Below are 17,573 nucleotides of genomic sequence, written 5' to 3'. Positions count from 1 at the left end.
GTGGGGAGAGGGTCTCCGTCGGGGATGATGCAGGATGGCCGCGGGGGTCCCGACTTGTTCTGCGTAGCGGGGGGAGGGGTGGAAGCCTGCTCTCTCGGCCCCTCAGAGTGTATTTAAGCCGTGGTCGCCGCAACCCGGAGTGTTCTGGGTCGCCTTGGTTTAGATTCTGCTCCCCCTCTCCAGCTCCTCGGTGTTCTAGGGCCCCGCTACCGCCGGGTGCGGAGTGTGCTGCTGGGTTCCGGCTTGGCGGCCATCTTGGTTTCTTCGGTCGAAGACGGGGGAGAAGTTCAGCCGCTGAATTCTGGTAGAACGCCTCCTCGGTCGAAGGCTATGTTTAGCCAGGTTGTGCCATGTCGGTTCCGGTCGCTTTAGATGGCATTGGCGATGCAGAACCCCGCTTAAAACCGCCGGAATTCGACGGCGGCGGCGGGCATCCCACGGGCGGCCTCAGAGGAGCGACCACATCGATGGCGCGCTCCAAGCCACGCCCCCCCTTTCTCACATTCTTCACCTGTTATGACGCTCTCCTTTTTGATGGCATGTGGGCTCCATGTACCGCTCATCTGGATTTCTGAGTCAATGCTGTACATGACCTGCAGTGCACTGAAGCTAAGCTGCTGCCACCAAAAGGAGTTTCAACCCAAGATCAGGTCTGTGTCACTTGCAGACAGGTGCACCTTGCCCTACCCGATTTGCTAGGCTGCAGTGGTCCACAATCTGCATCTCTCCAGATGTTTTGAATTATGAAGCCCATGATGCCTCATCCTTGACTAGGCTGTAGTCCAAAACATCTAGAGATCCAACGGTTGCTGATGCTCGCTCTAGTGGAACCTCGGGAGGGACTGACGATACAGATGCAGAGAAGGCCATCGGGATGTTGAGGGACAGAGTATTAAGGATTGTACGTACAAGGAAAACAAGCAGCACAGTACCGGAGAAGATGGACAAAAAACACACACAAAAATAAAAAAATAAAAACACATTGGGGAAGACCACAAGTGCCCATCAGCAAACATATGGGAGTGGTCTCAGGTAGGGGAATGGGAGGTTGAAAGAGTTGTAGGAGTGCTGAGAAAACTATGCAGAAGGAATCGGAAATAAGGAGGAAGCAGCAAGAAAATGCAAGGGGAGCAAGATGGCAATCTAGAAAGCCACAGATGCCAGAACAGAAGCAACACCCCTGAAAACCCCACAAAGTCACTGCACCAAGAAAGATAGAGCGTGCAACAAGAACAAGGAGCCCTCAAGCGTGAGTGTAGGTTCTCAAACATGTTATTTTTGTTGGACAATTCTCATTTCTTAAAACAATGCCTTGCTCCCCCTTGATTCTGAAGCTCAGAGCAGCTTATGCGCACACAACTCCAAGTTGCTCTTACCAGCTTCCACTCACACCAGACTCCTTGTCCGTACACACTTGCTAAAGCCAAAATCCCAAGAGCATGTGGCAGACAGTAAAATGTGTGGCAGTCTAAATGCTAACCCCTTTCCACTCATGCTTCCCATGCTCCAGCTTCTAACCCATCGCATCATAGTCCACTGACGATGTAGACTTACTTTTTTTGGGCTCTTTCTTTGGCGCTCCTGTTTTTGTGCAGAGTGAGATGGCGGGGGGCACAGCTCGGAGACTTCGGGCTTCCAGCTGCAGAATCTGCAAAAGGCAAACATAGTTTCTGACGTTTTACAGACTTCAAAGCTTGCAGACATTGCACTGTAAATTTATGAACATTGTGAGCTCTCCGTCTGCATGGCATCCCTGCGTCGTTAACCACTGCCTCTACTACATTTCCCATTGCCCTCACAGTAAAATGCATTGAGGGCCTCACTATATATCACCTCAATGCATTTTACTCTGCAGCTCCTACTGCATCACTCACTTCCTTGAGCAAATCAGCCTCTCACTCTGGATTCCCACTCCATCCCTTTAATGCCTCTATTCAGTTCCTCACTGTCGCAGGTGAATCCTCGCTAGCACACTGCATATCTTTCAGCTGCTAATCTACATTCCGAAATTTCCCCACTGTACCATGACAAGTGATGTTGGGATATTCTACACATTTGTGGGCCATTTAACATACTTGGAAGACAAAAAAAAACTTCTTGTGGTTAAAGACCATATTTTGGGGGGCAGATACACTAGATTTAACAGAACTGTATGAAATAGGGCCTGCCCCGACTGCCTTTGCCAACGCACCCCTCGTTGCTTCCAGCAATGCCATCAACCACACATCCCTCACTGCATTTATCATTGCCATCAACCACACATCCCTCACTGCATTTATCATTGCCATCAACCACACATCCATCACTGCCGCCAACCACATCCCTCGCTGCATCCATCATTGCCACCAACCACATCCATCACTGCTACCAACCACATCCATCACTGCCACCAACCACATCCATCACTGTCTCATTGCCATCAACCACATCCATCATAGCCACATCCCTCGCTGCTTCCAGCAATATCATGAACCACAACACTTGATGCTTCCAGCAATGCCAACCACATCCCTCACTGCATCCATCATTGCCGTCAACCACATCACTCACGGCATCTATCATTGCCGTCAACCACATCCCTCACGGCATCTATCATTGCCGTCAACCACATCCCTCACGGCATCCATCATTGCCGTCAACCACATCCCTCACGGCATCTCTCAGTGCCATCAAGCACATCCCTCGCTGAATCCAACATAGCCACATCCCTTGCTGCTCCTAGCAAGGCTGGACCATGTCAATTCCTCGCCCCCAATAACCAGTCACTCTAGTATTGTCTGCAGCCAAACATCACTCGCTGCTTCTAGCAAGACTGGACTATGTCAATTCCTCGCCCCAATCACCAGTCAGCCTAGTATCGCCTGCAGCCAAATATTAGCTTTGTGTGCTAAAGGTTATTTTTTGACAGAAAAAAATATATTATTTACAAAGTATGTAATCAGTAAAGTGAGGGACTTTGCAGCAAATGTAGACCCGACAGTCTCACTATGCCTCCGACTGGATCCAGCACTGCCTCCAACTGCATCCCATAATCCTTTGCTACTTTCATTGCTGCCACCCACTGTTCCAGCCACTAACTGCTCTTAATACTGTCTCTCTTCCAGCAAACCTCTACTCCACCGCACCCCACTACCATGGCTGCATTCATCACCACACCCCACTGCTCCATTCACTGGCGTACTGTCTTACACCAAATCCCAGTGCACCTGGGATAGTATTCGTCAATACATCCATCACTTCATCCTCTGGTTCCTTTCGCTGTACTCCTCCACTGCATCCCACTGTGCCTTTCATTTTACTGACCACTGCATCCCATGCTTCCTTTCACTTTATTCTTCACTGGTCCTTTCATTTTATCCCTTACTGCTCCCTTTCCACATTCCATTCTCTTCCTTATCATTTCTATCAAAACATCCAGTGCTCCTTTCACTTTATTCTCTTATGGCATTCACTGCATAGTTATGTTACACCATCCACTGTCCTCTATGTTATCACTCACTGCATTACTGCCCATTTCTCCTACAGCATTCAGTGGTCCTCTCACTGCATTTCGATTTCTCTTACAGAGTCTGCGGGTCTTTTTACTTTGTGAATCACTGCGCCCATACTCCTATAATTGTAACAGAGTGGCGGAGAGTGGCAGTCGTGCAGAGAGTCTACCCTGCTGAGTCTATCCATCCTGTCCATTCCTTACTAGAGGATGAGTCTCTGAACTACCTACATCTGTCTAACCAGACCGTAGAGCGGACGCGGAGTGGTGGAGAGTGGCAGTCGTGCAGAGAGTCTACCCTGCCGAGTCTGTCCAACCTGTCCATTCCTTACTGGAGGAGTCTCTGAACTACCGACATCTGCCTAACCAGACCACGGAGCGGACACGGAGTGGTGGAGAGTGGCAGTCGTGCAGTCATGGCTATCGTGACTGGAATGACTGCTGCCTCCCTGTCTCCCATCGAAGACGACAATAGCCGCCTACGAAGTCTGCCCCCTCGCCAGCGCTTAGACAAACCTTTGCACACTGAAACGCTGGAACCCGCTGACCCATTGTATCACCAGACCCTTGAAAACTGTTACGAAAAAGGCAGGAAAAAAAGATCCAAAGCTTTCTCTACACTCGCTCGGATCAAGACTGTGTCTAACACTTAATTGTGCATCGAAAACTCAAGAAACATTGATAACTTCATCACAGCTCTCAACGGGGCCCCGCTTACAATCAAGTCCCGAGGACAGCATCACACGCAGCCCCACAATCTTGCCCGCTGGGCCACCTCCCGCTCGCTTACCGGCTTTCCTCACAGGGGGGGCTGAGTCTGCATTCGGGTCGATGTGCTTTGGTGGGTGTGGGATCGGGCCTGTGTCGTTCCCCGTGGATTGCAGCTTAGAGTTGGTCGAGGATCATCGTGGAGTCCATGAACTTCGCAGCTCCCCCGCCCCCTCTCCCGCCGAGGCGATTCGGAGCTCGGCTGAAGAGCAGAGGGGTCTGAACTCGGGGGCGTGTGTGGAATCACGGGATGCCTTGGTGTTTCCCCGTTGCCTCGGATCTCCTTGTGGTCTGAGTTTGTGTCCTCGCGAGGGCGGGGGCGCCCAGTAGCGGGTCTCGCTCCGGGAGAGGGCTGATCTGGCAGAGCTCCCACCCTGTCCAGGAGGAGCCCGCTCGGATGACGTGCCTTTGGAAGCGTCATCAGAACAGGGGCCCTGCAGCCCCATTACAGAACCTGAGCTACGCCCTCCTGGTAAGCAGCAGCTGCAACCACCTGTCAATAACGAAAGGCCAAACCCAAAGAAACGCCCCCGCCCAGCGCGGGATACAATCCAAGTAAAGAGGAAAAGAGGCGCCAGAACAGATAAACAAAAGTCTGCAAGATCCAAACAGCCTCTAAATAAAGTAAGACCATTCGGCCCCGTTCTCTCTCCCCTGTCATCCTTGGCAAACTTTTTTTGTTTTTTTTTTTTGAAGCAACAAGGGGGCAGGAGCTCTGGTTTATTGAAAGAACTGACGGATGCTGAACTGCTTGACGCAGTCTCTGACTTACAACCACCAAATAAGCAAAGAAGACCTGATGAGGCACCAAAGACTATGCTAGCCACCTCTGAATTTAGTGCCACTTTAACAGATAACTTAACTGTGTGCGCAGACATCACAGATATACAGATAACATCCGGTCTTGTAAACCTAAACCTGACTCCCGAAGACTTTGTTTTTGGCCAAAATATTTGCCCGCCTTCAACTTCAAACTCTCTACCCTCTCTATCGAGCACCTCTCCATCTGTATTACTTAAAGATCAGACACAAATCTTAGAGTGTGGTGCCCATTCGGGGCCACAACGAAGTCAAATAAAAGTGGCTACATCGAACATTACCTTGCGCTCGCCACCATCTATAAATGAATCGCAGGATATAACAGGGCCAAAATTAGCCCCTTGTAATGAAAAAAAGAGCACACACCGAAATGAGCAACAATTCCGACGCCATCAAAATGTCCACCAAAAACCATTCTCTCTGGACCACAGAGACAGGAGAAACTCGTTCCAAGACCACGAGCCAAGCTCCGACAGATCAGGTTTTCCGATCCCCTCGACTCCTACGCATGGCCTACATTGAAATGCCACAACACACACCAAAGAAAAACCTTTAAAGAAGCAAGATCTACTTTCATACATGTCCACACTTACAAGAGCTTTGGCTCCTTTCACTAAACTATATCAATCACTCTACGACACACTAAAGGACCACACAACTTTACAGGCCATGAGACATACAAAGCTCATCTTCCTAGAAGGCCATGTTATGGCCCAAGCGGAAAATGAAAATAAAAACATGCCATGTGCAAACATGGTTGCCATTTCTTCGCGCCTTCAGGCAATAGAAACTGCCTTGAATCATTTGGATAAACGCAACTCCCAAATTGTGCAAGCAGCTTCGGCAACCATCCCACTCCCCCGCATCGACTTGACCTCAAACTTCTTGGTCAACTCCTCTTCCTCTGCGAGAACCACACTGGCTCCCAAGAAAGTTCAACTGTCACCGACAAAAACTGCAGTTGGATCAGCTACAAATATTGTCTTAGTAGTTGACGAAGAAGAAAAACTAAATATACCATCATCTGAACCGACGGAACAACCCTACTCCATTTATTAACCTGCAAAGCCTAAACACATTCGTCCTTTGGGGAATTTGGAAATAGTCGACCTGAAAGTACTTTTCAAAAAAACAATCAGCTCTGTTTATAAGTCTGTTCCTACAACCCCGTCAGAACACATCTCTTGCACTGAAGTGTCCCAAAAGGATTGAGACTCTAAATTTCCACGACACTCCCACAAATCAAAAAGCAAAGAACTCGCCAATAACAGAGGATTTCATGTCAAATACAGACCTGATGAACCTTACAGAACACTCGGATGTGGTCTCTCATGGGTTCACCGGCTCAGCTTGCTGATGATCAAAGCAGTTCTCCCCGACTGGACCATCATACCAACGACCCAGTAGTAAACAGTAGCCGAGAGAATGAAGGATTCCACCCCCACTTCATGACCTTAGAGGACCGCCGAAAGAAAATTGAAGCATCAGCGTTAGCCAGAGTCAAGCTACTGCCAAATAGTGCTAATGACCATGCAACAAAACAGAACCCTAAAGAAGGGACAAACAAATCTAAAGCACGGCCGAAAGAGCATGGGCAGCAACTATCAAACTGCTTCCATACATCGGGCTTGCCTCCCTATCCTACACAGTCTTCTAAACCGACATCAGGAACCCAAAATCGGGAGGTCATCCCCAGGCAAAACAAAACCCATGCAGCTCAGCACTACAGATCACAAACGAATAAATATAAAAACCCAACGAAGTTCGAGAAACAGCCTGGGAAATGGATTCTCAAATTGGAACAAACTAAAGAAAACCGAGATGAAGTCATACTGAACAGAGTAGGTACCTTGATCTTGATGCTTCTCACCCCAAAGCTAATCCAAATAAAGTCAGATGACTTATGGATAGTAGAACCAAGCCACTATCATGGAAGAGCGATTTGCCATCTTCACATTCTCTCAAGAAGAATCAAAAACACACCGATTGACCGAGAGAGGGACTTTATAAGCTTAGGATACCATTTATCGCTACAGAACGAGTCTGTAGAGCAGGAAAAACCCAAAAGCTCTGAACCTTTACGGAGCAAAGCACGAACAAACAGCGAAAACAATTACCAACTGCGAACTAAATTCGCTCCCACTACAACTCCTCAAATCCCCTCACGACCTTCTGCAATGAAGAGGTCCCGTAGCCCAAAAGTGAGTTTCTTGTCTCAGAATCAACTCATCTCGCACGATTTTCGAATACTATCTGGAGCAGTAGCAGCGGATCCAAATGCAGAGGAATCTGAAGCCAAACTCAATCTTCACAAAGAGCGAAAAGAAAGCAACAGGAAGCTTACTAAAACTATCCAAACTGAGAAAGGGGGCCTGTCAGCGTCAATCAACAATATCCGTACCCCGTCTAGCTTCTGGGCTTGTCTACCGAAAGCTCTATTAACGCAGCGCTCAAAATAGCAGCCCAAGAACAAGAGCCCTTCGGCAGACTCGCCGGCATCCATCGAGAATGCACCCACTGAACCTAGGCTAGGTTCCTGGAATACCAGGGGCTACCTACATCTAACTTCGCCCAGTGATGTCAACCTCGGCTCTTTTGACTTGGCTGATAAAAAAAATCCTTCGCTCGACGGATACAAACTTTTTTTGGCTCTGGCATCAAAAGGCTCAGTAGGCCGACCCTCCTCGGGTTTCCTTACGGCCTGCCGGATGGACAAAGGTCTTTCAGTATCTGCTATTCTTGTTGCCAACTACTCTACTAGCACTTTTGCTAACCTGGTCGCAACAACTTGCAGAAGGAGTTCAACAACAACCTATTTCCATAGCAATCCTCAAATTATACTGGAGCCCTGCAGCAGTCGACCAAAAGAAATTCCTGGAACTAATCGAGAACACAATCGACGAAGTACGGTCCACCCACAAAACTTACCATATCCTTATATGTGAGGACCTGTACGCTCTCTGTAACCAGAAAAAAGGCAAGAAAATTTCGCCCGGTGTACAACGTGGTGAAAAGTGGCTTAACTTGATGAACTCAAGAAAGCTTCACAACCTGGACACGACATCCAAAAATAATCGCTTAGCAAAATGGACTAATGGACACCTTGGCTTTAACGACTGATTGATGTTCTTCATACAGTTGCCAGAGATCATAACATCTTGCTGACCACTTGGAAGTCATCCCACTTAAATCATGACAGGATGAAGATCGGGTTGGAGCAAAATCCTCAGGGAACTAGACTGTGTCTTACAGCCCATAGCATTAAAGATCTTACAAACCTTTACAAGAATCCAGGTCACGCTCCCACTACAAATCCCGTTGACAATGCTCCCCTGTTGTCGCCTTACAGAATGCCCAGAAGAAAACAAAATGATAGCTTCCGAAATGCAAACCATTCGTATGACAAACGTTTGGTCCAGAAACGCTGCGATTTCAGGAAAGCTAAAAGAATTGCAATGAGCCTTCCATTGGTGGAAGGAAAGGTAGCCATCCAAAACGCTACTAGAAAATACAAAGCGTTGGTGAGATCGTATAGATGGAAGCTACATCAACAAGATGTGGAAGCCATCCTGAAAACAATCTGCTTAAACAATTCTAGGGAATTTTGGTCGTTACTTAAAGCATCTGAAGAAACCGGTCCGGAAACCATGAATAGCATTAGCGAAGCCACTTGGGCAGACCACTTTAGATTGCTTTTCCAACTGCCTACTGCAAACCCACTTGAAGGTTGTCCTTCGCAAGAATTCAGGGATGACAGTGAAGGCCCTAACCAGCCCCATCGATGGACGAAACTGGATGACCTCTATGACATACAAGACATCCTTAGAAAACTTAAAAAGTCTTGTGCCCCGGGGATCGACGGCATTACCAACTTTGACCTAAAAACATTTCCGGACGAATGGGCCATTTATAAGATCTGTGTTCTCTAGATGTGTGGCCTCTCGATCTGCCCCCCCCCATGGCTTTCTGCAATTGTGGTTCCCATATACAAGAAAGGAGACAAACAAGACCCGATAAACTACCGCCCAATGGCCTTACTGGATCCAATAGGAAAAGTCTTTGGATCACTTCTGCTGAATAAATTCCAAAGTTGGGCTTCTCATGCGCCATGTAACGACAACTTTCAAACAGGCTTAAAAAAAAAACTTAGGAACCGCAATCAACATCTTCTTGCTAACCATCTTAAAAAGCAAAGTGAAGCAGGGTAGCCCTAGACTATTCACTGCATTTATAGACTCTGGGAAAACTCTGGGAAAAACTGGTAGCCTGGGACTGTCCAAATGACATTCTTAACCCGATCAAAACTCTGCACACAGACACCAACATCAAAGTGCGCCTAAACCAACAAGTTCTTCCATCTGCCCAAATTGAGACAAAAAGGCGTGTCAAACAGGGGTGCCCGTTGGCCCCAGCACTTTTTCTCGCTTACATGGGGGACTATCAATACTCATAAGATCATGTTTGATCATTCCCACCGAAACTTGCTCAAACAAATATAAGCAGATTATTGTACACTGACGATCTTATCCTACTTGACCCAGGTAGGACTACAGCGTCAACTTGCCAACCTGCATACATTTTCCATCGAAAATAACCTTGAAATTAACATCGAAAAGACAAATAATGGTTATGGAACGCCCTACAAAGAAGTTGGAAAAATTCAATTGGTCAATAGACAAGACCCCTATTGAGAAAATTAAGAAATTCAAATATCTGGGCATGGTCCTAGACAATTCCACAAAAGGGCTGGCCATGCAAGAAGCCCTCTTTGCAAAAATCTGAAGTCTGGCAACAAAAGGGAAAGCCACAGATAGAAAATTCGGCAAATTTTCAACCATCCCACTGTTACATTTTTACAAATCTAAGGTGGTTCCTACGGTGATTTATGGCTCGGAGGCGATGCCCAGCTTGCCCAAAGCTCTTTGGTCCAAATTGGAGGCTTACTTTTGGAGGACGGTTCTGCGATTGCCAAACTCAACCCCATTCACACTAATTCGACGAGAACTAAGTTTACTTTCCCTTCAAGGCACGGTTGACTGCAATACACTCATGCTGTACCGGAAATGTGTTCTTCCAAATCCTTCCTTCCTTCCTTCCTTCATGGTTTGGTGCTCAAAGAAATCCAAGCATCAAATTGCAAGTTGCTTAACGCATGGAAAAACGTAAAACTTACCCTACTAAAAACTATAGAGTGCACAGAAGAGGATCTGATCCGCAATCCAACAAGGATAATTAAAAAAACAAAGGAGATGGACGGGATTCGTACTTTAACTGCAGCAGTTGGAAATAAAATTAAATCTCATCTGCCTCCAATATGGAAGAAACTAAATTTGCTCCAGTACTACATCAAAAAAATGTCAAAGCCGTGCAGCACGAAATCTAATAATGCGAGCAGGACTGAATCTTCTTAACTCTAACGAAATAGTCAGCGCCAGAGGTCTGGCGCTGACTAACACCTGTAGATTCTGTGATAAGGATAAGGAGACAATTCGCCATCTAATTCTGTCCTGCCCTGGAACGAAGGAGGTTAGGCTTCCTTATATGAAATATCTTCTCCGGCAATCATCTATCTTCGATGAAGATGCATGGTGGGCAAGGATGATCAGTGGAGACAGAACATCGTGGCATTTAGCCACCTTTAAGATCCTGAAACAGTTCATAGAAAAACTGGAGCTTAAACAAAATGAAACCGACTAAGACTTTTTCTTGTACGGTTTTTCTTTTCCTCTCAGTAACTCTATCAGTGATAAATCTGGACAAAATATAGGAAAATCTGAAGATGTTGTAAAAATCAATTATTTGATAAAATTCAACAATAAAAAAAAAAAAAAATTGTAACCTTCACTGCCCTGAACTTCACAAATTCAGATCCTGCAAGATGGTTGACCCAGCCCTTCATCCTTAGGAGACTAATAAATGGGGGCATTAGGATACCGGCAAGAAGTAATATATGAACCTTAAAGCCACAGGTTTCTTCTCTTTTAGATGACCCTAGAGTCGGAGCCCTGGTCCTCTTTGACCAGTTAGCGGCCGCAACATCATCAGTGATGAGATATTAAGCACACGACCTGTTGAAATTGCCATTTAAATCCACACTCATGATTGGCTCCTCCATTCTCACTGAAAACAAAAGCTCAACTATAGAGCCGTTTTGACATTATCTGGCCTGTGGGTTCCTCGGGACCAATCTTCCCCTTAATGTTTAGCCTACTCCACCGATTAAACCGATTACAACTTTTTATGTCAATGTTTACAATTGGTAAGGAAGAACAAATCTGCAGAGTACCTTCAGGTTACGAAATACTGGAAGGAGGAAAACAAATTGAAAATGTTGTCAACATTTTATTATATATATATATATATATATATATATATATATATATATATATATATATATATATATATATATATATATATATAGTGAAAACACTTTGTTAAAGGTACGTTATGGTTCCAAGTAAAACCGAAAAACCCTTGAAATTCGCTAGTTATGGTAAGCTAAGCAACCATAACTCGCTCCACCACCGTGCACTGCCAAGACTAACGCCCACGACATCACAAGTCATTGATGACATCAGTGATGACATCACATGCCTGGCTCACTCTTTTCTTTTGCTGACATATCTAGGCCACATGGTTTCTTAAGTAACAGTCAGAAACTAAAAATTGTATTTTATTTGTAGACGTAGCCTACAAGTAGGTTCTTATAGTAATTCCCTTAGAGTCCAGTCACATCATATGAAACATATACATAGGGGAAGACAAGATTTAAAGACAGCATTATTTTCATGCAAATAAATGATTGCTCTGTTTCAAAGCTGCTATTTACCCTATGTATATGTATATTGGTATGTGTTCTTGTCTCTTTGTGTTTTGTCTATAGTAATGCAATTATGTAATATATGGGTTTTATTAGCTACTTATTACATATTTCACAGTACACAAAAATCTAAGAAAACAATTATTTAATTATTCAACATATTAACATTACGAATATTATACCTTCATCTTGTACGCTGCACACAATGCTATGTTTCTGCATTAGTAGCTTAGTATACTAGATAGAACCCCATAATAGAATGCTATTTATATCAATGCATCGTTCAATGCACTAATTAGGGTATGATATTTATTGCAATGATCCTTGACACTTTTTTCGCAACATTATAATAAGAATCCCTTGTACACATTTCATGAAAAGTACATACACATGTGATGTCATCAGTGATGTCATCAATGACATTTGTGATATCATCTTTGATTTCGTGGGTGTTAGTCTTAGTGCACGGTGGTGGCGCGAGTTATGGTTGCTTAGCTTACCTTAACTGGCGAATTTCAAGGGTTTTTTGGTTTTACTTGGAACCATAACGTCCCTTTAACAAAGTTTTTTTTACTGAATTTCATAGGTTTTTAGTAGCGCAACTTAACCATAAAGTCAGTTTAACACATTTTCTTTTACTGAATTTAATAGTTTTTTTATTAGTGCAACGTAACCATAAAGTCCTTTTCAATGGAGGAAGACCACTAGCATCCTAGGTTCTCAAAGTGGGAACCTGGGGTGGTAAAAAAAAAAAAAGATTTTTCTTCCCAAACCGGGACGCCGCAGGCAGGCGTCCCGGTGTAGGAAGGAAAATCTTTTACCAAGATGGACACCAGGGAAAGGGAAGACAGGGTGTATAAAGAGAACACAACAGGGCATCGGCGGGGGGTCGGGAAGACCAGGAGAGAGACACGGGGCATGAGCAGTGGGAAAGAAGGGAGACACGGGGCATGAGCGGGAAAGAAGGGTGACACGGGGCATGAGCGGGGGGTGGGGTGGGGAAGAAGGGAGACACGGGGCATGAGCGGGGGTGGGGGTGAACAGGGGAGACACGGGCCATGAGCTCGGGGAAAAGGAGGGAGACAGACACGGAGCATGAGCGGGGGTGGGGTTGAACAGGAGAGACACGGGGCATGAGCGGGGGTAGGACAAAGTGGGGCCCCCACCCCCGCTCATGCCCCGTGTCTGCCCTGTTCCAATAGTGCAGACACGAGGCATGAGCGGTAGGTGGGGGGGAAGAAGGGAGACATGGGGCATGAGCAGGGGGAAAGGAAGACACGGGGCATGAGCAAGGGGTGGGGGAAAAAAGGGAGACACGGGGCATGAGCAGGGGGTGGAGGGAACAGGAGGAAGACAGGGCATCAGCGAGGAGTGGGGGGGACAGGAGGAAGACACGGGGCATGAGCGGGGTGTGGGGGGAACAAGAGGTCAACAAGGGGCATCATAGGAGGTTGGACAAGAGGAAGACACGGGGCAGGAGACAAACAAAAACACGGACATGAGTTCGTGCGGCAGATCCCGCTCCTCGGCCCTCTGCTGGCCACCGTGTCCAATGGCGTGAGCGGGGGGCTGGAGGAACAGGGGAGACGCGGAGCATGAGCGGGGTGGACGGATGGACACACGGGGCATGAGCGGGGGTGGGGGGGAACAGAAAGGACACACGGGGCATGAGCGGGGGGTGGGAGGAACGGGAGACAGACACGCTCCTGCTGACCTGACAAAGCCTCTCATGCAGGAAAGAAAGATAGCGGGCATCTCTGAAGCCAGACGCACTGCACGCTTTCACCGCATCCAATGAGAGAGCAGGTCAGATGTCCGCGGACATCACGCAAGCTGCTTGCCCAATCACCGTCCTGTCCGCGGAGCGAACACAGATATCACTATTTTTTTTTTACCTACTTTTTGGTCATTTAAAAAAAACTACTGGACGGATTTTCACCAAATTTGCAAAAGCACACTTTCGGGACCAAGCCGCTGCTCCTGGTCCAAATTTGGTGAAAATCCGTCCAGCTGTTTGGGCTGTAGGCGCGAGCAACATTTTTTTCCCCATTCAGTCCATGGGAAAAAAACAGAAATTTTGGGACCCCTCCCTCTAACTTTCCCCCCCTGGACGAATCCTCACCAAACTTTGCAAAGAAATTCAGAGTGGGCCATATACTTTTTTTTGCAAAGTTTGGTGAGGATTCGTCCAGAGGGGGCGAAGTTATAAGCCGCCCAAAAAGTGCTCTTCTTATGGAAACAGCAACTTAACCATAACTACATAGCCACTACCGTGGCCATGTAAAAATATATATATGTTTTGGTCAGAGCCCCCCCTTTGCTCATGGCCTTCAGAAATATGGCCACTACAACAAGTTAGCGTTAGCTGCAAAACTGTAAATCCCCTCTCACCCCAACAAGGACTGCAATCGCTGCATTGAAGGCCACTTCAAGGCAGACTAGATGTAAGGCAGAGAAGATGTTAAGGTCCTGTGGTCCTCCAACTGCCCTGATCTGTTAGCATCTAAACTCCTGCATGCAAGAGTGACCTCACTGATCCTCTTCTGTCTTACTGGTTGCCGTCCCTAACCCAAACGAAAGCAGCCAAGGTCGTCGCACCCCATCTCCTTTGGCACTGAAACCATGGAATGCATTTCCTTTTGGACTACGATGCTTGAAATACTTCAATATTTTTTTTTAAAAACAAATATTTATTTGCACCCAATGCTGAGCTAGGAATCTTCTATCTAGGTGGGTTTGTGATACAGTCTCAGGAAGCCACTATATGATATGATAATATGATATGGCATTTGTAACGCGCCTGTACACAAGTGTTTCAAGTCCACTGTTGCGGCATCTCACTGACTACTACTGCAGCACACTTCCTTTTATTCATACCATATGCCCCTCGTGCTGCACTACACTGTATGCCTCACTGCCTTTCACTGCACCCACCGCTCCTTTTATATGATCCCCTTACTTTCTTCTATGCACTTACTCTATCAGAATTGTCCCAGAACCTAGTATGATGGCATGTATTTGAAGGTTTTGCAACCTGCTGGCAATCTCAAAGCGAGCTCACGTGTAAGCTCATTTCAATCTAATGGCGAAGTAGCTGTGGCTGCATGGTAATACGGCATTGAGGTTGCCCAATGATTGAGAGAGACAGAACATTTACCTTATTGTTGCGCCTACAGTTATCAAAAATCTAAGTAGGTCTTTGAGTGATGAGCAGAGACACAACGAAGATACAGGTTCATATTTATTAGATATATTGTTAACTTCACAATGAATATCTATTCATGAAAAAAAAGACGTGCTTGAAGGGAAGTCAAACGAAGCTCATGCCTAATAACCGAATTGGGAATTGTCAGAGATAAACTCAAAACCTTTGTCCACAGTTTACCCTGAATTACATTAAGCAGGTTCCCCAAATCCAGTAGAGACATGTCAAGTCCATACAACAGGACCGGTTCAATCTTGGCCAGATAAAAGCAATGGACAATATAGAAAATGTACACATTCTTGTACAATAGACTTTTTATTTGGGCGGGGGTAAGTATTCAAATTTGTTCGTGGAGAGAATTCCCTCCACATTCCAACGGATGCCTTTTTACTCAAATTGCATCCCAGACATCTCAAGGATGCTACCTGTTCCAGTCTCTTAGAGGCCATTACCCAGTACATGATCTTGCGTTTAGAGCCCCTAGAGAACACAACCACCTTCGACTTGACTCCATTAGGTAACATTATTGTCAAGTGAGTACTTGAGAGAAATGTTCAACTTACATTGCAAACCCTGCGCCGTTCTATCGAAAAGAATAAAGTCTTCAGCAAAGGCTAGCCAGTCTAACCTAAGACTTCCAAGCCGTGCCGACAAAATGAATGGCCCCTGCCACAAAGAATCCACATCACATACATAAAGAGTGAAAAGGATCGGGGCAAGCGTACAGCCTTGTTTCAAACCTTCATATGAATTGATAGCCGTGGAAAGGGAACCTTTCAGTCAAACAAACCCACAAAGTAGTTCATGTATGCAGGTGAGCAAGCAGTTGCACCAACATCTTGGGGATATTCATTTTGAGCAATGTTGTCCACAACACTGATCTAACAATACAATCAAATGCACTGGTTATGTCCAGTGAGGCCATGTAAACTGCCCCAGCGTGGCTGTGAGGAATAGTGTAGTAGATGAGCAAGAATAGTGGCATTTAGAGAAGTCCCCAATTGCTTCCTAAACCCCACCTGGAATCTAGACAAAGCATGGGACATTTTTATATAAGAATTTAGATCTCTTAGGAGCAAACACCTTACTAATAGCATCATTTAGGGCGGTCTATAATTTCCTGGGTCCAAGGAGTCACCTTTTTTAAAAATCAGAATGATGGACTGAGCCCAGGACAGGGGAATTACATGAGTCATGTATATTTGATCAAACATAGGTTTTAAGAAAGCTGACCAAACGGAAGGAGAATCTGTCAAAACAATAAGACGGATATAGGCAGGGCCCATGGCTGAGATGGTTTTAATTGGTCTATTGCCCAAACAATATCCTCTTCTTCCCAAGGACAAATACTGCTGCTAACCTGGGCCCACAGCAGGATTATCCAATTCCATAAAAGACTGCTAAAGAATATTTCTTCTTCTAGAAGTCCACCCATGTTTGTTCTGCAATCGGGGAGTCCATAGGGATCCCTTTTAATCCCAGAGTGCAGTTATCAGTAGCCCACACTGTGCCTTCCCTGCCGTTGCAAAGTTGCAACAAAATAGAATGAGAAGTCATATCTTTAAAGGTGGATTTACACGTCAGGGACTAAGTTCTTATGTGATTGACACCTTTTTCCTTGCTGTAATTATATTCTATTAAGGACAGCCTCTGCTTCATTAACAAACCCATATTTTCCCGCTTTAATCTCTTAGACACCATAATTCTTCTATTAAAAGTATGCCTAAACTCACCTCTACACTCAGGGGATTTGGTTCTTTAGCCCAATCCCCAAGAGACCGTTTTTCGTTGTCCCTTGATCCTGAGTTTGTGAGTGTGTTGGTCAGTAATTCAGTAAACTTCACCACGTCCTGTGGTTCCATTTTAAGGTAAGCCCTCCCCGACTGGCAAAATACAGGCAAGATCAGGTCTCACCTTGAAGGTGCGGAGGGAAAGGTCCAATGGGAACGACAAGAGTAAGTACATGTGATGTTTCACAAACCCATGTCATACATGTACTGGTTGGTTACGTGGCAAGATATTGAATGCAATATTTCAGCAGGATCCCAGTATCTGGCAAATGCTTACCAGATTTAATTGTGTAGCTTCCAGTTCTCTTCCAGTGCAAGAAAGACTTCTGTCTGGTGTGATGCAAATAACTAATCTACATCTAGTGCTTAAAATATATATAAGTAGGCAAGTTCATTTGAGCCAAGTCACATATTCCACAACACCAAGTAGCTATCGCTTGAAGTTCACCTCTAGTTCTGAGCCAAAACAGTAAGGCATTATGGGTATGCAAATTAACTCAAATGCAAACCTTTTTCTCAAGGAAATTGTCTTTGTCTATGAGGGCAGTGCTATTTTATACATAGCTTTATTAACCCAAGACAGACGTTTTGCAAGGCTGTCACGGCAACTACATACCTGGTTTCACCATTATAAGGGATCATCAGCTACTAGGTGGCGTTGTGAAGTGTGTGACTTGCTCC

General features: G+C 45.7%; 1 protein-coding gene across 1 annotated transcript in view; it reads right to left on the bottom strand.

The window, feature by feature from the left end:
* Positions 1-17,573, bottom strand: part of NDUFV3 (NADH:ubiquinone oxidoreductase subunit V3) — a 157,271-nt gene that overhangs the window by 127,571 nt on the left and 12,127 nt on the right. The window contains exon 2 of the mRNA XM_069635658.1: positions 1,555-1,648. Within this exon, the coding sequence (XP_069491759.1) occupies positions 1,555-1,648 (94 nt within the window). The remainder of the gene's footprint in view (positions 1-1,554; positions 1,649-17,573) is intronic.

Source organism: Ambystoma mexicanum, chromosome 7p (genome assembly GCF_040938575.1).
Source record: "Ambystoma mexicanum isolate Mex_15411 chromosome 7p, UKY_AmexF1_1, whole genome shotgun sequence".
Lineage (NCBI taxonomy): Eukaryota > Metazoa > Chordata > Amphibia > Caudata > Ambystomatidae > Ambystoma > Ambystoma mexicanum.
Note: the sequence above shows the minus strand (reverse complement) of the source record. Positions and strands in the feature narration are given on the sequence as shown.